The sequence below is a fragment of the Chrysemys picta genome, chromosome 11 (genome assembly GCF_011386835.1).
Source record: "Chrysemys picta bellii isolate R12L10 chromosome 11, ASM1138683v2, whole genome shotgun sequence".
In the NCBI taxonomy this organism is placed as follows: domain Eukaryota; kingdom Metazoa; phylum Chordata; order Testudines; family Emydidae; genus Chrysemys; species Chrysemys picta.
The window spans coordinates 55,943,759-55,967,404 of NC_088801.1; the positions used below are offsets into that span (position 1 = coordinate 55,943,759).

At 37.3% G+C, this 23,646-nt stretch overlaps 1 protein-coding gene across 8 annotated transcripts in view; it reads right to left on the minus strand.

The window, feature by feature from the left end:
• Positions 1–228: 228 nt before the first annotated feature.
• SF3B1 (splicing factor 3b subunit 1) overlaps positions 229–23,646 on the minus strand; it is a 42,266-nt gene continuing 18,848 nt past the window's right edge. For 2 of the 8 annotated variants that reach the window (XM_065562024.1, XM_065562025.1), the window contains 21 exons: positions 17,770–17,839; positions 16,075–16,242; positions 15,623–15,857; positions 14,203–14,415; positions 13,721–13,842; positions 12,680–12,877; positions 12,477–12,578; positions 11,787–11,966; positions 11,076–11,162; positions 10,595–10,865; positions 9,195–9,340; positions 8,959–9,105; positions 8,673–8,798; positions 7,484–7,705; positions 6,627–6,809; positions 6,412–6,523; positions 6,180–6,300; positions 5,511–5,642; positions 3,937–4,209; positions 2,669–2,885; positions 229–1,062 (listed from right to left, as the gene is read on the minus strand). In XM_065562024.1, the coding sequence (XP_065418096.1) occupies positions 904–1,062; positions 2,669–2,885; positions 3,937–4,209; positions 5,511–5,642; positions 6,180–6,300; positions 6,412–6,523; positions 6,627–6,809; positions 7,484–7,705; positions 8,673–8,798; positions 8,959–9,105; positions 9,195–9,340; positions 10,595–10,865; positions 11,076–11,162; positions 11,787–11,966; positions 12,477–12,578; positions 12,680–12,877; positions 13,721–13,842; positions 14,203–14,415; positions 15,623–15,857; positions 16,075–16,242; positions 17,770–17,811 (3,456 nt within the window). In that variant the 5' untranslated portion in view covers positions 17,812–17,839 and the 3' untranslated portion in view covers positions 229–903. Of the gene's footprint in view, positions 1,063–2,668; positions 2,886–3,936; positions 4,210–5,510; positions 5,643–6,179; positions 6,301–6,411; positions 6,524–6,626; positions 6,810–7,483; positions 7,706–8,672; positions 8,799–8,958; positions 9,106–9,194; positions 9,341–10,594; positions 10,866–11,075; positions 11,163–11,786; positions 11,967–12,476; positions 12,579–12,679; positions 12,878–13,720; positions 13,843–14,202; positions 14,416–15,622; positions 15,858–16,074; positions 16,243–17,769; positions 17,840–23,646 lie in introns of those variants that run through there. The other 6 variants (XM_005294292.4, XM_005294293.5, XR_010591632.1 and 3 more) reach the window with 3 other exon arrangements.

The window sequence follows — 23,646 nt, forward strand, 5'->3', positions numbered from 1 at the left end:
AAGGACAAAGTGATTCCAATAATTCCTGTCCATTTGTTTAGCACTCCCAGCAGCTGCCTCAAAGTCAGGTACTACAAGCACTGTTTTTCTGACAAATATCCAATTGGCCTAAATCAGATCTAAGCACTACATTGGTCACTTTCATCCTGGGCAGATACACAGATTAAAAGGCTATGAAACAGATTCACGTTCACATTCAACTGACAACGCATTTTTACTTAGACCATCTAGAAACAGCTTTTTTTTTTTTATTACAATGACAGCACAATTAATCTTCACAGCCATGAAATTTTGACTGAAGCAATCTGACAGCAAGCAGTAACTAAAAGCCATAGTTTCCATGCAAAGAGAATGTGAAAACTATGGCAACCAGGTACAGTACATTTTCATTATCCCATTATAAAAGATACACACATCAACTACAGTTTATACATTTTTCTTATTTATTCAAAACTAGGGGATAACAAAATGAGGGTTAAAATGTACGCCACCTTTTTTACATAAACAAATGCATAACAATCTATCAAAGAGATTCGTTTCACAAGCCTCTCTGTCCAAAAACACACACACAAATTAGTATTTTATACACAAATGTTTATTTCTCAAATAAACATCCCCTTTAAACACAAGGAATGAAATCTAAATCTTCATAAAGATGAATCCAAAATGAAATCCCTCCAGTACATTGTGTAATCACACTGTGTTCTTGGTCACTACTGGCTTTAACTGTTTAACATAAAAAAAAGGACAGATTATTTAAAAATCATGCTAATGGATTTCTAGCTCCTCCTCTGACCAGCTCAATAGTGATCTGCAACATTTTAAAATTTTACATCGCCAAATTTGAAGCAAGTTTAAGTGTGGAACAGCTGTGCATTAAACACAAACGACTGAACAATAAGATTATAAGATGTAGTCAAGTTCATAACGAATGTAGGTGTTCTTTTCATCATTGTAGATTCTTGGATAATGTGCTATCAGGGCATCTTGTGAGCCAATATAGATTGAATTATAAATCTTCCAATACACATCTCTGACTTTCCTGGCAGGGTGAAACAAACCCTAGGAAAATAAAACAAAATATAAAATTAACAAGCAATGTACATTACACACTTGGTATGTGAGTTATGCATAACAGTAAAAATAAAACCAAAAAAACCCCTCAAGCAATTATTTTTAATGGAGTTTAGCTATTAAAATAAATGCCAACTAAAAGTCTGAGCTGAGAAAACACACTGAACTCTCTCCTGTTACTGCTATTCTTGTTTAACTTTCTAATGAAGATAAACAATGATTTGTCATTACTTCGTATAGAAAGGAAATATTCAAATTTTAGAGTTCTGCACCCTTTAAGTCTCATCTGTTCTTCAGATGTATGTACTCTCCACTGTATGAGTTTCTGGTTGTTTTCCTCTCTTTAGAAAGGCGAAGAGCCCAAACTCCAGTATATATAGCACTGAACTGGACATCAGCAGGAGACACAAGTTCTATTCCTGGCTGTGCTAACTTGCTGTGTCCCAGAGGAAGTCACATCACCTCTCTGTGCCTCAGTTTCCTCAAGTTGTTAAGTGGGGATAATGCTACTCAGTTTCTCCTTTGTACAGCACAGAGATGAACACATGGAACACAAGAGTTAAGTTTTTATTATCATCATCCCCTTCCCTTCAGGACAGGTAGAATTTTAAGGCTCTAGGGAAATATTAATCTATTGCTTAGTAGTTTCAGTGAGGAAAATACAAATTAAGAATACAAAACAGAAACGGCAGATGTCCCCCTGCCCTTTCTTTCCTTTTCCTACTCCCTTATTCCTACTCACTCCTCACCCTACCATCTTAAAGAGCAAAACAAAACACCAGAAATGCAACTAAAGAAGCAGAGTCAGTTCCTCGCTGTATTCATTTCCCTGTACGTTATATCCTCACTCCCCTGCCTTTTGTCTGTTTTGTCTATTAGACTGCAAAGCTCACAGGACAAGAAGCATCATTGCCTATGACAGTATAGCAATGGGGCCTTTGGATGCTACCATAATATAAATGTTCACTAATAAACAATATTCAAACCCAGTGCTGAGAGAATATTTCCTATCTTACAGTCTAGTTTTCCAGTGCTTTGAGCTATCTAGTTTTAATGGTCTTGAAAGATGAACAGACAATTCTACGCACTAACACTAATCACTATCAGCTTGTTTCCTGATATTTAACCTAAATTCAATTTAATTTCATCCATTATTTTCTCTTACACCACCATTGTTCCTCTCAGTCCTTTGTATTTACCTTCAAGCATCTGCAGATAGTTATACCCTTACAAGTTAGTCAAACTCATTTTTCCCATCATCAACCTCATCTTTCATTCCCCACGTGTTTTCTGCAGCCCCATGATTACTTTCATTTCACTTCTCTAAACTCCCTAAATGTTGTCACCAGAAATATGTAAACAGAGTGTGCAGAACTGAATACAGTATTTCAATTATAGTTTGAATCACAAAGTAATACTATTACTCTCCCACTTCTGGGGCGTAAGGCAACATTACACTGCATATACTGAAGCTGATGTCAATTATCATCCTTAACACACTTTTGGGATTTCTGCTTTACAGGTGTTTCCTCCTTGTTGAGTATCAAGGTTTGAAAAATTACTTTCCCTGCCACCCCAACGTAAGTAAGCATACCTGTAAACAATATTGCAGCATTCTACACGGTCCAATGGCAACTCTTAGGCCCTCCAGTGCACCCATAACTGCCTGAATGACGTGAGGAGATGTCTCAAACACATTGGGCCACACATAATTTAACAAGTGATTCAGAGAATCCTCACAGCCAAATCCGTATACTCCAAGAGACATATGCTGCACCACAGCACTGGCTGTTTGTCTGTGTACAAGGTCTCTGCAAAGAAAACATAACCTGTTTATTTAACAAGTTCACTTGCAAATAAAACTTTCTGTTGGAAATCATAATAATTAGGGCCCTACCGAATACCATGAAAAATACATCACGGACTGTGAAATCTGGTGTCCCCCCATGAAATTTGGCCTTGTGTGTGCTTTTAACCCTGTACTATATAGATTGCATGGAGGAGACCAGCCAGTGTTTCTAAAATTGGGGGTCTTGACCCAAAAGGGAGTTGCAGGGAGGTCACAAGTTTACTTTAGGGGGGTTGTGGTATTGCCACACTCTCTTCGGTGCTGCCTTCAGAGCTGGGCAGCTGGAGAGTGGCGGCTGCTGGCCGGAAGCCCAGCTCTGAAGACAGCGCTGCCACCAGCAGCAGTGCAGAATTAAGGGTAGCAGTACCGCAACCCCCCTACAATAACCTTGTGACCCCACCACACACAACTCCTTTTTGCGTCAGGACTCCTACAATCACAACAATGTGAAATTTCAGCTATTTAAATCTGAAATAATGAAATTTACTATTTTTAAAATTCTATGACCGTGAACTTGACCAAAATGGATCATGAATTTGGTAGGGCCCTAATAATAATGCTTTTATGACACAAAGAATGTTAAAAAGTTCTGATGATACTCGTCTGTTCTTCCCTGCAAACAGCATGGGGCAGAGAAATTACACTTCAAATCAGCTAATAAAAAATTATCTAACAGTTTCATAGGAGAAATTACTATCATTTAACGCTGCTCAAAAGCCTAGAAAAATAACTGATTAAAAGTAGTCCTAATATGGTAAATCCTGGGTCAGTCATTCTGTAATTATCTCATTTTGCAAACTTTTAATCTTCAAAAAAGGAACGTATAGTTGTTTGGAACACAGAGAAAGTTGGCTTGAATTACATCAAGCTAAAATATATGTTATTCTATTAACGTTTTTGATGAAGCAATCATCTTCTGCTGTTGAGGAACCAGGCATGGGATGGAAGTGTGTTTAATGTAACAAGGAGAACCTGAATGTGACTACAAGTATCCTAAGCAATAAATTACTAACCTGTCCATTAAAGCATCTTCAAGCAATGGTGTAACAGCATAAATGTAATCTTTTCCCATCTCTCCAATGTATTCAAACAGAAAAGAAAGAGATTTTAATACACCATTCTGGACATTCAGTTCTGGAACTCTGTATTCATTCATCAGAGCAGGCAGTACTGTGAAAGGTGAGCATGTTTCAGCTACAATAGCAATTGCTACTGTAGTACATACTCTGTTCTGTCTTTCCTGTACTTTCAGGTTATTTAGCAGTGTAGCCAGCACATCATGGGGTCTGGAAGAGACAAAATGCAGAAGTTTGTCAGTGAAAAACTGTAAATATGTACTAAGTTACTTTTAATGTCAGAAACCAGTCAGTCAATAATAGATTGTATCTCAGTGAGAGACAGCTGATTTGGAACTAGCAGAAGGCAGTGAGTTTGGAATAGCTAACGTAAGTACCCGTGTGATCTTTTCATGACCCTCATCCATCCTTCACCACTTGGAACTCAGTTGTTGTATCTTGCCTCAAATTAGCTACCTCCACTCTTTGGAATAAGAATTTTCTGTTACTATAGCCCTGATCCTGCAAACATTTATGCTCTTGCACAAAATTACACACATGCTAAGTGTTAGCTGGATTAGGGTGTATATTCGTACAGTGCTTGTATGATGTGGTCCCAATCTTAGGGCTTCTAGATACAAGGCATCTGTTTTCAATAGATTGCTTATTTGGATGGCTGACCATTTGCTAAGAATATGTAGACTATTTATACAGAATTAAGCTTCAATCTACAGTCTGTGCCAAGACTATAAATTGGGAATACAAATTAACAGCAAAAACAATTTCTTTGTTGAAGTTCTTTATTACAGAAAACACTAATGGAAGAGACTTGTGGAACCACAATCTCAAGAGCAAGATTGTATGAAAGGACCCAGGAAACACCCGACTGTACCATTTCCTCCAATTTCTCAATCAGAAAAACATATAAACTTATAAAATTATAACCATTCTAGTACAAGCACTGGAAGAAGATGGCTACAACTTAACTTTATTCTTTCAACCAACATAAAAACGTACTTTAATCATGTCTGCCCTGCAAAGCTAGGGTATATCTACACTAGAAACCCTACATAGTGCAAAAATTCTCTCTACGGTGGCATAGCTGCAGTGCTGCTTTAGCGCTGTAGTGTAGACACTTAATACAGCGATGTAAGGGGGTGGAGAGGTGATAGGTAGGTTAATGGAAAAATTATACCATCAACCTAGCGGTGTCTAGACTGGGGCTTAAATCGGCTTAATCAATCACATAGGGCGTGAAATTTTACATAGCCCTGAGCGATGTACTTAACACTGTAATGTAGACCAGCCCCATGTCCATTAAAACAGCATATGTTACTGAAACATAACTGACTGTAGTTTACCTTCTATAAAGTGAATAAAACAAAGTACAAAAAAAATATTTTAAACAACAATTTGGCTAAAATTTTAAGAACAAAAGAAATTCAATGTTATTTTTTCAACAAGACCCACAATCACCACCATTCTAAGAAAGGGCCTACACATGCTGTTCAGTATCAAGGCAACATACTTACCCAATAGCTTTTGCAATATAACCAAAAGTGTTCACTGTGGCTCGTCGGATAGCTTTCTTGTGAGCTTTTAACAACTCCAGCAGTTCAAAACAGATCCTCATCCATTCCCTTGCAGAAACATATTCTGCACCCCTGGATAAGAAAGGAAATGCAGGTATTTTAGTGAAATCATTCCTTTTTTAAGCAAAAAACAGATTACAAGATGTACACCTATGCTACTAACACAGGAACATAGGCTCACCTTTTCTCTTTTTAAACAGTTAATTGGATGGCTATGTGAATTTTTTTTTTTATAAAAGAGTACCCAAACCACATATAGAATTAAGCTTCATTCTACGATCTGCATCAAATCTATGTAAACTGGCAAACCAATGAAAGACTAACAGTAGCAAATAATATCATTTAAATAGTATACGAGACTGCAAATGCATACTTGATCGATCATACTTTGTATCTACATATTTCATTTTACTAATCATGAAGAACTGTTAATATGAACAATCTTTGTAATAAAGCTTAAGAAACTCCAATAGCCCCAAAGATTTATAAAATCCAGATCCCAAACCTGATAACTAAATTATCAAACATTAAATGTGGGTAAATGTTGTGACCTGTTATGTAAGCAATTAACATGTCACAGCATTTCAGAAGTATACCACAACTCCTCACCTGTCAGCAATACGCCCAACTAGGTCGATACAATTCTCCTGTACTTTCTCATGTCTGTTTTTCAAGATAGGTGTGAGTCTTGGCAGCAGGTCTTTAATTGGTGGCGTCATCTTGTGCATACCTGTTCAACAGAATGACACCTTATTAAGTCTCAGATTCTCTTAAACTCTCCCCACCCCCGCCCCACTCACCCATTTCCTTACTTGCCTCTGGCACAGAAAAACCCACATACCTATAACATTCACAATGGCTTTAAGTGCTCCAAGTATACTGCCTAATACTTCAGGGTATTCCTCACCCAGATACTCATACAGGACAACACCCAAGTGTCCCATCAGTTTTTCCTAGAACCAAGTAACAAGATGTAAAAGTTAACAAAAATTCTCTCACTTTTCTTTAATTTAAAAATGACTTTCTATGGAAAAGAGGAATGGGAGAAATAAATACCTCTTGACAAGTCTTCATGACAACTGCAGTACGTGAGATCAGGTCAGCAGCCTGCTGCCTAACTTTGGCTGATTTGTTGTTCAAACGCCATAAAACTGTACCACAGATCTGGGGCAAGTATGGTTTAACTCGTTTGCCAAGAGCATTAACCACTGTGCCAAAGCCATTCAACATCACAGAGTCCTAAACAACAACAACAACAACGGGTTAGAAAAGTAAGATCAACTACATCACTAATTGCATGCAGTGTTGTTGTAGCCATATTGGTCCAAGGATATTAGAGACACAAGGTGGGAGAGCTAATATCTTTTATTAGACCAACTTCTTTTGCTGAGACAGACAAGCTTTCGAGCTTACACAGAAGAGCAGCTCTATGTAAGCTCAAAAGCTTGCCTCTCTCACAAACATAAGTTGTTCCAATAAAAGGTATTACATTGCCCACTTTGTCTCTCTTATATCAACTGTCCATTTACTATTGAACTCCTTTTGTACCTACAACCTTTATAATATATGCCACTTTAATATTCCAGAACTGCCTTACAAATTTCAGTGCTCTTTGTTCCAATTAAAAAACCCACGTAATTCTTGTTTGGATTTCAAGTGTAAATACACTGGACCCTCGCTAGAATGCGGGATCTGGGATCCATGCGCGGTACCGCATTAACGCGGGGAATGCGTTAAAATGAATTGCAATTAAAGTAATTAAATTTGGGAGCCATGGCCGCAACCACGTTATATGTAAATTTGCGCTATATAGATGCGCGTTCTAGCGAGGGTCCGGTGTACTAATTTTTCCAGAACAGTGTAAACAGATTAAATTAAATAAGTTAACTGCTAAGAGCATCTTCTAACAATACCTCTGTGGTCTGTTCCTGGAAGGCATACAGGATACCATCAATAAGTTGTTCTTCTAGTTTATGGTCAATGTCTGCTGCACCCAGGTTCCCCATTATTTTTTCAATTGTTTCCATAACCATTTTTCTGTACTGTTCAGCCTCATCTTTCAGATCATCCACAATCCTGGAAATAATTTCAGCTGCTCCGACTTTGTTTGCCAGCTCCACTGTGGTATCAACCAACTGAAACATAAAAATATAGCTTTGGGCAAAATAATCAGAGAGTGATAGTTTACAAAGACTTCCTAAAACCTCTAAGATGACCTGTGAAATCCTTTGCCTGGTACAAGAAAAGAAAGGGCATCATGCAGATATCATTTACTCTCAAGAATAGAATAACCCTTCTCAGGCAACAACCAAGTTACAGGAACCCATTTTTAAGGTTGTGGGTAAGCAGAAAAATTTCCAGAATCTCACATTCTTGTCTATATCCTGAGAAAAATTATTGCAAATGGACTAATCCACTTGGCTGTTCTTTGCCTTCAAGTTAGGGCGTGGGGGAGTTTTCCCTGCATGGATAATTAAAAATTACAAAACATGCTGTTTTTTAACTAATGTGAGAGGTGGATGTATTGCCCGGATAGTTAAACACATTTTTTTTTTAAATGGGAGTTTGTGTCATTCACAGTGATAGGGTGAATTTCCAGAGTTTGTTTCCTGTTAGGATGGACTGAAAATGATTTAAAACATATTGCAATGTTAATCTCTCTCAACTGGAAGGACCAATACTAGAGTGGATGGAAAGTGGAGCATTTAAGTCCTCTCTGAGACTATCAACTTGGGTGTTTATTTGAGCTAATACCGGTAACACTTTTGTGATGGAGACACCTATCAACTAGAAACCGAAGCCAACCAGTCATTTTACATAGCACAAATAAGCCATCAGATGGTAATTACTTTTGCACTACCAACTGACTGGTATTCAAACCGGTAAACTAGACGCAAAATGTTTTGTATCCCATTTAAGAATGCTGAGCCTTTTAATCATCTATCCACATCTCACGATGTCTCTCTGCCCAAAGTGAACGCCATCTCAAGGTGCATTGAAAAAGTCAAAAATAAATTCACCATCATCAAACATCTCTCTATATACACCATTTTATAAATTTAATTCAAAGCAGTTTAAAATCTTTTCCAAACTAAACTATACCTGTCTGTAATTTCGTCTGTCCAGTGCCATTCTGTGCTGCCAAAAGTGTTTGAAAAACGGCGGCAGAATCTCTGTTTTAATGTAGTTGGCTTCAACGCCATCTGTACCACAACACTGCTTTACTACCTAGCAGGGAATAAAAATACAAGTTTTAATGCTGTAGACCATTTTTTTTTTTTTTAGAAGAATGCTTTTTATGACAGATTTTTTTATTGATCCAAATCACAAGTAATATCAAGTTTACTTTAAACATTACACTGACAGTGTTTAAGTGATTTTGACATACCTTTAACACAATTTTTTTCATTTCTTCATCAGGAGACTGGAACTCTCGGATAAGGATTAGCATTACTTCTCTGGTATAGTAGTTGGCATACTCAGCGTCCATAAGAGGGATAAGGTACCCAATAGCTTTCAAAAAGGCAGCCAGACCCTATTTTAATACATAATATATTTGTCATGGGTATTAAAACGTATACAGCAGTTTACATTCAAAATACAGAGATGAGAAGAAACAGATACCTTTCCTCTGTGCTGACGTATGCCCTTCCACAAGGGCTTTAGAACGGAGTCAAATGATTCAATACCATAAGGAGTAGCTGCCTCAGCCAAAGCAGCAATCGCCAAAGCACTGATCGTGCGCACTTTCTGCTGCTCATCCACCAGACCTGGAAAACAAGTTATATTCAGTAAGTGCTTCTTACACCATTCCACGGAGCTTGAATTACTGTGGAAAAACAGGGGAATGTGGGCAAGAGGACAGGAAAGAGGGGGAAATTTCTTCTTTTGTTAAAGCGTAAAAGCACGCTCCCCACTTTTCCTTTCCATCTTATGCTCAGCATTTCCTGGGACAAACCTTCAATATCTATTTTGGAATTAAAAAGTCTTGTTTACACAGAGAACTGTTTGCACTAAACTTCTAAAAATCAAAAACAATGAGGAGTTTCAGCTTCAAATGTCTCTTAAGATTCAGGCCTCTTCAGGAAAGATACTGAAGTGCTGCTTCCACTTGGGCAGCTATTTAACAAAAAGGAATCATTGTAGAGAAGTCATGGGCAGGGGAAATCCAGATGAAAAACCTCATGCTATTTTGTAATACTTGGAGAAAACAGAATTGAAACAAAACACCCAACTACATCAGGCTGTGCTCTAACACTGCAGAAGTTGATTTTTTAAAACATTTCAGAAAAAGTAAACGGATTGTTTACAATCTATGAAGTGCCTCTATTGTGGATTTTAAAACATTTCAGTCCCTAGAATTCCAGATCTTCTCAACATGAAGTCCCAAGAGCTCCATAATACAGTGGTTAAAACTGACCAGCAGATGTTTCACTAAAACAAGCAATTACAATACAAGTCATCTCAAGTGCTGTAGTGTGAACTCGATACATGTGGATGTTATTGTATCAATAAACACACTTCTTCAATTAGAATTGGCTCGCACTTTGCTCATTGAATTCCAAGGGTTCTCCGTAATTTAACCATTAATATAGAGAATACTTTAAATTATACAAGACTTGTTGAGAGATGGAGAACGCAGGATAATATGCAGTTATAAAGAATCAAAACAGTATTCTTGTCATCTACTAGTCAAAACATGGTCCAAAGAGCAAGAAATATACTACATAAGAACTAAAGGATTAATAGTCCAAAAGAAATTAGAAGTACTAGTTATTTTCAACTTATTGTCTTCCGTGCTTTATAGCCATAACAACTCACATATAAAGGTTTATTACAGTTATTTAAACCAGCCTAGAGACCAAAATCTTGACAAAAACTATAAAAAGGAAAGACGAATACTCTGATATAGTCTCTATTAGAATTACAAAGTCTAGGCCTGACATTCAAGAATTTGAGTCTTTAATTTAACCAACAGCCTTATGTACAAACTAGAGAAAACATTTAACAAAAACAGAACGTACCATGTTCAATGATTTCAACCAAACTTCTGAGATGAGGCAAGATAGCACAGCCCATAAGAATAGCAATTTGCTGTACAATCTTGATGCCAGTGTGCCTAGCTTGCCAGGATTTTTTGCTCTTACATACAGCTTTCAAGAAGGGCAACAGAGAAGGAATGCCTAAAGCAGAGGCAACAACAGCAAAGGCTCGAGCTGTTGTATTTCGGACATACTCATCCATGTTATCAATATCAGGTCGCATGGTGGAGATCATTGTAGCCAAACCAGCAGCCTGAAAGACAAAAAATAAAACATATATACTTGCATACAGGAATGATGAACTTTTAACTTCTTTGCTGGTTTGTAAGTTTCTTATCACATATAACCATTACTTTTTCAATACTAAAAAGCAGAATACTCTAGGTCAAATAGTTACAGTTACATTTTAGTTATAACACTATCACATTCAGTACAAAAAGGAAGGACACTGCAGTGTTATTACCTTAGCCAAGTTTGATATAATTTCTCTGCCTTCCACTCTCGCATAGTAGTCTTCATCAATCAGCAGTGGTTCAATGACCACAAGAATCTGAAAAAAGTAACAAATGAACAAATTAACACATCAAATTATATTAATTAATCTCTCTCAACTCAAGTATTATTGTCCACTTCAATAGTTCTAGCCCTAAGAAAAGGCTGGTTAACATGGTGATTCAATGGCTCCCACGCTCATTAAATTCAAAAGATCATCATCTCCCTTAATAATCCTTTACCCCCTCATTCAACATTAATTCACATACTGATTTTCTAGACCTTTCTCCTCTAAGACAGGATGCCAACACCAGCAATATTGCATGGATCAGCCACCACAATCTTTTACTTCCAGGGCATGAATATACAATTAACTCCTCCAGACCGCCTTGCTTTTAAGTTTTATTCATACAATTTATAAAAGATATTCTGCAAATGAAATCTGGTAAATTACTATATAAAATCATTTTAGTATTAAATTCTGTACGTCTAAAGAGGACAATCTATCTCTAACTATGCACTCCTACCGATAATGTAAATATTTTTTTTTAAAATGAAGATTCAAATGCACGGATGCATAAATATCTGTAAATCTGAGCCACAGAAAAGTAACTATTATAGAGTAGAGAACGCATTCATAAAACAAATATTAAATATTCAAGTAAATTTCACTGAAACAGACCTTGTGTACATATGGTCGGACCAAATCATCCAGTTTGTATAAGATTCTATCAATAACTTTGACAAGCAAGTGACGTTCTTGATCTTCAAGTGTTGGTGACATCAGCAGAGGTAGAATCTGATTAAACAGCGGACCTGCTCCAAATTCACGAGCTTTATCGGTAATCTGACGCAAAGCAGCCTAAAAAAAGAAACCCCTCTGAATTAAACCACACAGAATGAAACCAAAATAATACAACATTTGTATGTAATGAGCAAAATCAAGCCATAATCAAGAGCAATTCTACTGATTTCAAATGATTTATGCATGCTGTTGCCAGAAATGCATTTGGAACAATGATCTTAAGATACAATAAATATAACATCCTTCATATAAACGTGTCACAAAATGCTTTATAGATGTAATTATTATAAAACAAATACTTACTGAATTATTTAATACATTTGTGACCAATACAAAAATTAAGAGGCATAAATAAGGGGAAAACAATACAGAGAGAAAGCAAGAGCTAGATGAGAAGAAGGAAAAAATAACAGACAGAAATAAAAGTCCTTAAGAAGCAGCTTGGAGCAAGCCCATTGGCAGTTTTAGGGAAAAAAGAGGTGAAACTGGGAAACTGAAAATAAATGGGAAGGAAATTACAGTATTTGAAAATGAGAGTGGTATGTCCACATCAGAAGAATGTCTTACTTTTCTCATTGGAGGTGTACCATTCTTTATTTTCAAGAGCAATTTCATTATTTTTCTTTCTTTCTGTTCTTCTGGACTAAGCGTTGATTCATCAACATCAACCTATAAATAATTACAAATATATTAATTAATGCACAGTTTTTCTACCATCTCCAGCCCCATATTAGGAGACATTAAATCAGTATCAATAAAATCTCATTTACCAATAGTTTATCAAAATATTGAATATCATCTGGTTTTAGGAATGGAAGATTTCCAGATGGTTGGTCATTAACGCTCTTCATGGTCCTATCTTCTGTTTGCATGTGGAATCCAGTCATACCACCCAATGGCGTGGGAGTTGCTGTAAGTTTGCGAGCTGGAGTACGAATAGGCACATAACCAGCTGGAGGGGGAAGAACCTGAAGTGAAATGAAGATAAAAATAATGCACTGAAATAAGGAAGATACAAACATCTAAACACTAAAATCTAAAAAGTATTTTCAGACTGCAAAGCAGAATGTTAAAAATAACATTACCTGACAGTCGTCAACAGCTTCAGAAAAGGGAAGATGTCAGAAAAATGCAGAGAACGACTGATACAAGTGTCTGTCATGTTAACTGTTTATTCTATTGATTTGTGACAGTCATCCGGCATATGTTTTAGAGTCTACTTTTGTATTGTTGTAAATTAAATAACTGTGATCTAATAAATTATTTCAAACTGTGTACATGCTGTTGGACTTGAAAGTACAGGAATGATGTCAAGAGGAGTCCTAACAAGCATAAGTACTACTGTAAAGATCTCATGAGCAGAGAGGAAATATTAGCCTTTAAGTGAAGGGTCTGATATGAATATTAAAATAAGTGGGTGGTGTTTTTTAAATGTAGCATGTTAATACTGTCTTACTGACAGTTTTCAATCTCTGGCCGATCTGTTTTACCACGCCATGGGCTCTAGTTCTGCAGCTGTTCCACATAGGGAACTCCTTCTGAAATCAGCATGAGCTCCCTAAGGTGAAGCAGAAGAAAAACTGCCCTCCCTTTAATTTACCTCTTAAGTTTTTCCCTTCTAATGGATATTTATAAAATACCAATAACTAAACTGACAAATGTTAGCATGAATTCATCTGTAGTTAGCTTGAAACATTCAAATCATAACATTTATTTTATTGTTAAAATCCATATTCTGAGTGGAAAATGTATCACCAGTATGTTACAGCATTTATACTGACAGACTGCTTAGATTTATTCAGATCAACTACCTTATATCCCTCTGGGAACATGGCATCCAATTCTTCATCAGATAGTGGCCGGTTTCTCTCATCTATTTCTCTTTCCCAGCGCCATGCCTGCAGCTGTTCAGGAGTCATGCTCATTATATGACCTACATATATGTAAAAGAAAGGATTTTAATTTTTATCTTCTTTAACATTGTCTGGAATTAAGAGATATTCAGCACTTGAGTACAGAACTGGCCTCAGAATTCCAATCGCTTGAGTTAGAACTTTCAAGAAGCTCTTTAGCAATTCTTGCCTATCAATTCAACAAACATTCACAGCAGACTTTGAGGTTACACTGTTCTGTGTTCTCTACCAGAATTAAATTGCTACAGACATTTAGAATACAAAGTTGGGCTTCCATAGTCAAAAAACAGAACAGGGATGCCTACATAAGTCTACATTATTTTTACATTTTAATATGAAGTGATAGAAAACAGAAGCCTTAGTTAATGGATTAATCTTACCTGGCGTAGGGGTTGCCATATTCATGGCTGGTGTACCAATTGGTGTTTTGCCAGGTGTCAAAACGGGAGTACTACCACCCATTTGGCTAGCAGGTGTTTCATCCCAACGTGACTTCCTTTTACTTGCTCCAGGAGTTGGGGTTTCACCAACTGAATCACCACCTCGATCTGTTCGAGGAGTCTCAGCCCATCCACTGCCATGTCCCGGTGTATCTATAAAAATAAAAGCCCAATTTTTTTCAAATTATGATGGCTGCAAGTCAGATCTTACAAGCAAAATCCTAAAGTTTCTGAAAGTGAAAACAAACAAACAAAACATTCTAAAAGGGAAGCATTACAACAATATCAAGATCTGATCTTCCTTACACTATTCCATTCCACTCTTTCATCTCCTTGCCCATAACAACATACTAACAGAAACATCAAGCTCCATCACTGGTAGATCAGATAAGCAAAGATACCAAACAGGTAAGCAAAAACTTCTCTCATCCTTAATATTAAAGTCTACCACCAGTATAATGAATGTATACAAGAATTTAATCTTAGGTACGAAAAGAGTCTGTCTTTTTTATATTCTTTGGTTTCATCTGAGCAATCAGTACTAGATATCATTGCAACATATTTGAAAGAAACTGATTATTTTATATATTAAATTAAACACTCCAATACTTGCTTTGTTAAAATATTTTAACAATTTAACATATGACAAAGATTTTTTCTATAGTCTAACAGGCAAATAAAATTTGTCAAAGCAAATTGGGGGGAGGGATAGCTCAGTGATTTGAGCATTGGCCTGCTAAACCCAGGGTTGTGAGTTCAATCCTTGAGAGGGCCACTTAGGAATCTGGGGCAAAATTGGTCCTGCTAGCGAAGGCAGGGGGCTGGACTCGATGACCTTTCAAGGTCCCTTCCAGTTCTATGAGATAGGTATATCTCCATATATAAAAATGGGTATAAATGGATAAATCTTATGAAACATGCCCAATTGACAGTATAAGCAACATTTTCTATATATCCATAAAAGACAATACAATGTCAACTTCTCTGTCCTGTCAGCATGCTTCTGTCAACCTAGCTGCTGTCGCTCCATGAGACAGTTCCTACTGTGACACCAAAATCCCTTCTGCATTTACACTACAAGGTTACAGTGGCGTAGCTATGGCACCATGGCCACGCTGATGTAGTGCGCATACTGCATAGCCTTAGTTTCCTTTACTAAAACCATGAGGGGTGACATTTTTGTGATAGAACGCTGCCTACTAGCACCTGAAAAATACATCAGCCACTCGATGTCTGAGAGCAGTAACTTTTTTCCCTACTTCTGGCCTGACTTGCTTTCATACTGACAGCCTGAAGTGAAAAGTTCTTATCCCATTACCCGTCCAGACCTTTCTATCAATTCTAGTAATTTCAGAAATACCTCTTTCTGTTTTGGGGGTCTCATCCCATCGATTTTTACGTGCACTGGAAGTTGCACCTCCATGGCCTGGAGTTGCATGACCAGGTGTGTCCCGTCCAGGGGTTGCAGCTCCTGCTGGTGTATGACTGGGAGTAGGATCCCATATTTTTGAGCCTGGGGTTGCTCCAGGAGTCTCACTACCCTTTGCACGGCCAGGAGTTTCATCCCACCTCAAAGAAGGAGTATGTCCAGGGGTCTAACCAAGACAAAAGCAGAAGCTGTTAAAACTCCTCAGCTACCTTTGATTTTATTTTGTACAATAAAAGGTAGGTGCTTAATTTCTATTTAGTATAATAAAAGTGCAGTCTGTGAGATATCTATAGAAGTCAAGAGCTTCTGTAGAACTCTTAAGACTTGCTGGAAACTTTAACAGCTTATACAACGCAAAGGTGAACCAATAAAGTGATAATTACCTCTGCTTGATCCCAACTGGATAGTTTTTTAGGAGTAGTACCAGGAGTCTGGTCAGCTGTTTGATCCCAACGACGTTTGCGTTTTGAAGGTGGCTGGGAGGAGGTGCCATTGACGACTTTAAGTTCCCCAGCTTTAGCTTTTTCTGCTAGTTGTTGCCTAATTTCCCTCTGTTAAAAAAATAGAGAATTTATTCCTTAGAAGGGCACTCACGTTAAAAAAATTCTCAAAACAAGTTTCTTTAGGGTAATATTGTAGGTTACTACAACAGAGACAGTAAAATCTAATTTACTTTCATGCTGTTTCCTTTTGCATTTTTCTCAGCTTAGACAATGAAATTTTGACCCCGTTTATAATCAATTTCTGGTCAATTTAATTTCAAGTTCCCCTACACTAGCATAAAGCTGCTATGTTTGTGTTCAGCATTCTGCAGTAGAATATTTATTTAAAAAAAGTTTTCACTGGACTGTTTTTAAAGGTTTCAGAGAAACATCTATATTGATATTAGATTTTTACAAAACCAGTATTTTAGGCCAAACGTGTCTTACCACTGTCTTTCTAAAAAGTTCTAGATGTATTACAAATGGAAAGTTAAATCAAATTTTATTTTAAAAGTGATTAATTACACAATACTTTTCAGTATGTGATTAGTAAGACAATGTACATTTAAAAACTTTACTACACATTTGCCTCAACCAAACAACTTCTTTACCCAAGTGCTTAGAAAAGTATTATTTTAAAAATATTTTTAAATGAATTATATCACAGCATGTAATATTTGAAGCTATTCATTTAGGTTTTAGTTAGCTATATGTCTGATCTTAATTAAATGTTAAGAAGATTGCGTTAGACAACTTGGATATATAATTCATATGGAACTCTTTATTTTAACTTATCAGTATATACATAAATATTAAGATGACAAATAAAAAATATGGGCCAAATCCTCAAGTGGGGTAAATCAGCATAATTCCATTGAAGCCACGTGTGTGTGTGTACACACACACGCATGCAATTTGCACCATTATTTTGGTTATTAAAAAATAAAGTTTTAAATATCAACTTTTAAATGTTTACGCTTTTTAATTTTTCTCATCTTTGACCAAAAATCAATGTCGGTTTCATACTAGAGTTCTTAGTGCTGCAACATGCTGTAGGCCTGGTTTGACATAAATGAGACTTCATCTCTTAAGAGACAGGATTAGGGAGGTAGGCTGGAATCAGAATGGCTGTACCACCTAAGATACACCCAGACAACATTTACAATGGACAAGATAACAACAGATAAGGTAAGTTGGGAACGTAAGATGACGTTAGAGTAAATCATACATGAACAGTGCCTGGACAGAGTATGCTGTACAGGGACTGGTTCCTACAAAGTAACCAAGCCTATCTCAAAACGTGTAATGCAATGTATAGTAAATGCAATATAATGTAAAAATATATACAAAGGAAGAGTTTTGCTCTGTAACTTCAGATATGTGGTATGCACTGTACCCAGCCCCTATGCCTGTGCGTGTTCAACTCAAGTGTAGTTTAATTGTATGCAATAAAGAAAACTCAGTGATGAGCTCTGAGTTAAGCTGTGTTCTTGGGAACTAAGTGGATAAGGTCTTGGAGGATGAGTAGATAATGTCTCAGAAGCCACCCCAACATACTCCTGAGCGGATAAAGTCTCAGAGGCTACCACTACTTACTGGTGCAGCAACTCGGATCCATTTGTCTGCAGCAGGTAACATATACACCCCTTAGTGTGAGGGTCGCAACCTAGCATTAAGGAAAATGGCATTGGAAGGAATTAAGGGTTTAATATGAAGAACTTAGTATCACACTGGAGAAGTAGGTTAAATCTAAGGGCAGACCCTATGGACTCTCCAGAGAAGTATTAAGGGGAGAGTGGGATCAAGTGAAAAAGGAATTCCAGAGAGCAAGGAAAAAAGAGGTACATAAAAAATGAATGCTTGGCTGAGCACACCAGAGGTCTGTTGAATGCCACTGAAATTTTCAAAAAATAGGACACTTTGGTAACCATGGAAAAAATCAATACCTAGTTTTTTCCCCCTAAAACAAAGAAAGCCCAAATCAAGACAGCAGTTTCTTAAGGATTGTTTTTGATGGCTAAAATTTTAAAAACAAAATGTGTCACCTTAAGGAATGAATGTATAAAGCATAAAGAATAAATGAAAGTTGTAGAGAAGGAAACAAACTAAATAGAAAAGATTCCTGAAAGGTCGAGAACACAATGCCTGTTACCTATTTGCAGGAATCCAAAGTAAAAAGCAGCTGTCTGTCAAAGGCTGTATTTAGTGAGTACAGCTTTTGCAGGCAAAGTATATGAAGTTAAAAAATAAGAGCAAAAAACCACAAAAGGTAAGTTCAGAGCCACCAAAAGAATTTGCCTGAGAAATGTGTCCCTTTGGGAGATAAGTAAGGCCTTGGCTACACTTACCGGCAAGTTCGACGGCTGGAAATCGAACTTCTGGGTTCGACTTATCGCGTCTAGTCTGGACGCGATAAGTCGAACCCGGAAGTGCTCGCCGTCGACTGCGGTACTCCAGCTCGCCGAGAGGAGTACCGCGGAGTCGACGGGGGAGCCTGCCTGCCGAGTGTGGACCAAGGTAAGTTTCAACTAATTCGAAATAAGGTACTTCGAACTTCAGCTACGTTATTCACGTAGCTGAAGTTGCGTACCTTAGTTCGAATTAGGGGGGGTAGTGTAGACCAAGCCAAAGTGATTTAAGGAAAAAGAAAGAAGTTAAAAGGAGCTTTTGCACAAATGAACACTGCAGAGTTCAGAGGGAATTAAACGGTGGGGTTGTGAAATGTTACAGTGAAAGTGTTAAAGAGGATGTTGAAGGGTTAAAGAAGAGAATGCTTGGTTTGATAATGAAACCCAGTTATGGCAGTATAACTCATGCAATCACACCCATAGCTCAGTGGTTTGAGCATTAGCCTGCTAAACCCAGGGTTGAGAGTTCAATCCTTGAGGGGGCCATTTAGGGATTTGGGGCAAAAATCTATCTGGGGATTGGTCCTGCTTTGAGCAGGGGGTTGGACTACATGACCTCCTGAGGTCCCTTCCAACCCTGATATTCTATGATTCTATGAAAACCCTTAGTAATCAAATTATACAAATGGGAGGTCAGGTGGTGACAACTACCACCACTATATGCAATTTCCCCCCAAGATGATTTCACAACTATTCTGAAGGAAATGGGCCCTTCCAATTAATGAGCGTAAATAATTGTGCTGGCTGCTGCAAATCATTGACAATCTGATTTGAATAATGGGATTATGCATGATTTAGTCAAAATGACTAAAAAAGAAATAGGGATTTTGATATGGCTTGATTGGTTCTGAATATACTAGTGGGGATGTGATCTGGGTTTTATTGTGTAGAAAAATAAATAAGAGCAATGCAAGGGGCATTAATTAGCTCAAACAACAGATTTACTAGATTTTTTTAACAAATTGAAAATTGCCTGTCAGAGAAAGAAAAAAATTAAGTGCAACAATCAGCTTATTAAAGCCTCAGATAGCTGACACACACAAGGAAAATAAGGGAGTGAAAACAGCACTAACAACTAGGGCTGTCAATTAATTGCAGTTAACTCATGCAATTAACTCAAAAAAATTAATTGCAGTTTTAATCACACTGTTAAGCAATAGAATACCAAGTGAAATTTATTAAATATTTTTGGATTTTTTTTTTTTTTTACATTTTAAAATATATTGATTTCATTTACAACACAGAATACAAAGTGTACAGTGCTCATTTATATTATTTTATTACTAATATTTCCACTCTAAAAATGATAAAAGATAGTATTTTTTAATTCACCTAATACAAGTACTGTAGTGCAATCTCTTTATCGTGAAAGTACAATTTACAAATGTAGATTTTTTTGTTATGTAACTGCACTCAAAAACAAAATAATGTAAAACTTTAGAGCCTACAAATCCAATCAGTCCTACTTCTTGTTCAGCCAATCGCTCAAACAAGTTTGTTTACATGTATGGAACATAATGCTGCCTGCTTCTTATTTACAATGTCACCTGAAAGTGAGAACAGGCGTTCGCATGGCACTACTGTCGCCGGCTTTGCAAGGTACTTACATGCCAGATATGCTAAACATGCATATGCCCCATCATGCTTCGGCCACCATTCCAGAGGACATGCTTCCATGCTGATTATGCTCGTTAAAAAATAATGTGTTAATTAAATTTGTGACTGAACTCTTTGGGGGAGAATTGTATGTCTCCTAGTCTGTTTTACCCAAATTCAGACATATATTTCATGTTATAGCAGTCTCGGATGATGACCCAGCATGTTATTTGTTTTAAGAACATTTTCACTGCAGATTTGACAAAACGCAAAGAAGGTACCAACGTGAGATTTCTAAAAATAGCTACAGCACTCCACCCAAAGTTTAAGAATCTGAAGTGCCTTCCAAAATCTAAGAGGGACGAGGTGTGGAGCATGCTTTCAGAAGGTGTAAGAGAGCAACACTCAGATGCGGAAACTACAGAACCCGAACCACTGAAAAAGAAATCAACCTTCTGCTGGTGACATCTGACTCAGATGATGAAAATGAACATGCGTCGGTCCACAATGCTTTGGATTGTTATTGAGCAGAACCCACCATCAGCATGGACGCATGTCCCCTGGAATGGTTGAAGCATAAAGGGACAGATGAATCCTTAGGGCATTTGGCAAGTAAATATCTTATGACACTGGCTACAACATTGTCATGTGAATGCCTGTTCTCACTTTCAGATGACATTGTAAACAAGAAGCGGGCAGCATTATCTCCTGCAAATGTAAACAAACTTGCTTGTCTGAGCGATTGGCTGAACAAGAAGTAAGACTGAGTGAACTTTGTTTAGTTTTTGAATGCAGGTTTTTGTTTTTTTTTAACATAATTCTACATTTGTAAATTCAACTTTCATGATAAAGAGATTGCACTACAGTACTTGTAATGGAGGAACTGAAAAATACTATTTATTGTTTTTTACAGTGCAAATATTTGTAATCAAAAATAAATATAGACTGAACACTGTACACTTTTATTCTGTTTTGTAATTGATATCAATATATTTGAAAATGTAGAAAACTTTGTTAGTTAACCCTTCAGGTGTCTCAATGCTTTTATGAAGTTTAACTTTTTTTTTTAAAGTAGGTTATAAATGTTAAATATAAATTTGCAAATAAAAATAGGCACTAAAAGGATGGCCAGAACCAGGATAGTGGGAAAAGATCCTTGATCCCTTTTTCAGTAGTAAAACAACTAAAAAACTGCAGAAGCAAAATAAATAATAATAAAATAAAATGACAATTCATCTCCAAGAATGGGCATAAGAGAAGCGGGCATATGAACAATGAACCTTAAGGTGTCTCTGAGTGACCAGAGAGTGACTTGTATAGGGGTACACGAACACTCTGTAAGCACAAAACAGTTCCACTTCATATAAATATTAAATTAATATACTCAATATATACTAATATAATATATAATTAAATTAATACAGCTAAAAAAATGTTATAGCAAATAAAAAGTGCAAGTTAAATTAGTAAAGAAGACATACTACTTAATTAAAGTCCTACAAGGGCTCCAAGGAGGAGCCACAGTAGGCTCTTTTCTTTTTCACATGGCCATGTACTTTGAAAGCAGAAACAAACCCAGCACCAAGGAAAATCAGTAAATATAAGGTGTGAAGCCCAACCACTGAAATCCTATCCAAAAGTTCTGTTTAACTGTGGTGTAAAATAAATGTTACTAAGTGAGGAAAAACAAAAACCACATGGTGGAGTTTTGTAAATAAATTAAAAAAAAAAAAATTAAAAAAATAAAAGAATAAAATATCCTAAACTGAAAACAGGTGCAAATAATTTAGAGTTAAGACCTATTAAGGAAATGTTGTACAAAGATGTTTTGTTTATGTGTCAGTATTACTGAATTTTACCATTCTGCATTTACCTAAAGGATTGTGCCCCCCTAAAATATGGTGGAATATGGTTAAAAACTGTTGAAAGGACTTTCTGGACAAAAATGGAGCTTTTAGAATGCAGAAGACTGCCCAGATGGAGGCCAATGACACCAAAGGAAACTTAATAGGATTGGGACAGTAACTGGACTGTTTGAAATTAGTATGTCAATCTAAAAACCAGCTGACAGAGAGATGTACGGGAACATGACCAAGCATTTCAATAGAAGATACTGTACCAGCAAAAGTACTGCATCCACTGAATGAGCAAAACCAAGGATTAATTAATGAAGCTTTGTTAACTGCATATAATATATATAATGTTATACAGTAACTCCTGGCTTAACGTAGTTACGTTCCTGAAAAATGCAACTTTAAGCGAAACAATGTTAAGCGAATCCAATTTCCCCATAAGAATTAACGTAAATAAGGGGGGGTTAGGTTCCAGGGAAATTTTTTTCACCAGACAAAAAACTATATATTATATAGATATACATAGAGTATACTTTTTAAACAAACAATTTAATACTGTTCACAGCTATGATGATTGTGAAGCTTGGTTGAGGTGGTAAAGTTAGAAGGTGGAAGAGAGAGGGATATTTCCCAGGGAATGCCTTGCTGCTAAATGATGAACTAGCATTCGGCTGAGCTCTCAAGGATTAACACATTGTTGTTAATGTAGCCTCTCACACAAGGCAGCACGAACACAAGGGAGGGGAGACAGCATAGCAGACAGAGACAGACACACACCCTGTGTGTGGGAGAGAGAGAGAGAGATGCCTCTTTAAATAAGCTGACCCACTCTTAAGTGCATTGTCTTTTTAAGTGGATCAGGAAGTTGAGACAGCAGCTGCTGCCCCAAGCTCTCTCTGTGTCCCCTCCCTGCTCTATGTGGAGAAAGGGTAAGCAGGGTGCAGGAGTGGGGGGAGGGGAGACACCCTGACATTAACCCCCTCCTTTCTCCCCCCCGCCCCCCGCACAGCAAGCAGGAGTCTCTGGGAGCAGCTCCAAGGCAGAGGGCAGGAGCAGCACAGGGCAGTGGGGGGAGGGACAGCTGAACTGCAGATTGATAGCCTGCTGGGGAGTGGGGAGCTGATAGGGGGGCTGCTGGTCCACCCTGGTTACAAGCCCCCATCAGCTAGCTGCAACGGGCTGCTCTTCCTGCAAGCAGTGGACAAAGCAGGCGGCTGCCAAACGACGTGAGAAGGGAGCATTGCACAACTTTAAACGAGCATGTTCCCTAATTGATCAGCAAGGTAACAACAAAACAACGTTAACCAGGATGACTTTAAGTGAGAAGTTACTGTAATGGCTTTTAAAGAAGTATAGCATTGAATCAATGTGTTCTAATATCATCATGTGAAGTATGTGGGGGGATACATGCTATCCAAAGTCAAAGCAGCCTTAAGTGAGTGATACGAAGCAAGAAAACTTGCTCTTTTATCACCCTAGAAAAGTTAAAAATGTGGGACAAGAGAGGTAACACCAGCTACTCAGGGTAAGAAAATTAACCAGGGTCCAATACCATGAAGTTAAATGCGAAACCACTGCAACCCATACAGGGTGGAAGGCGTTTGTTTTCCTTCCTC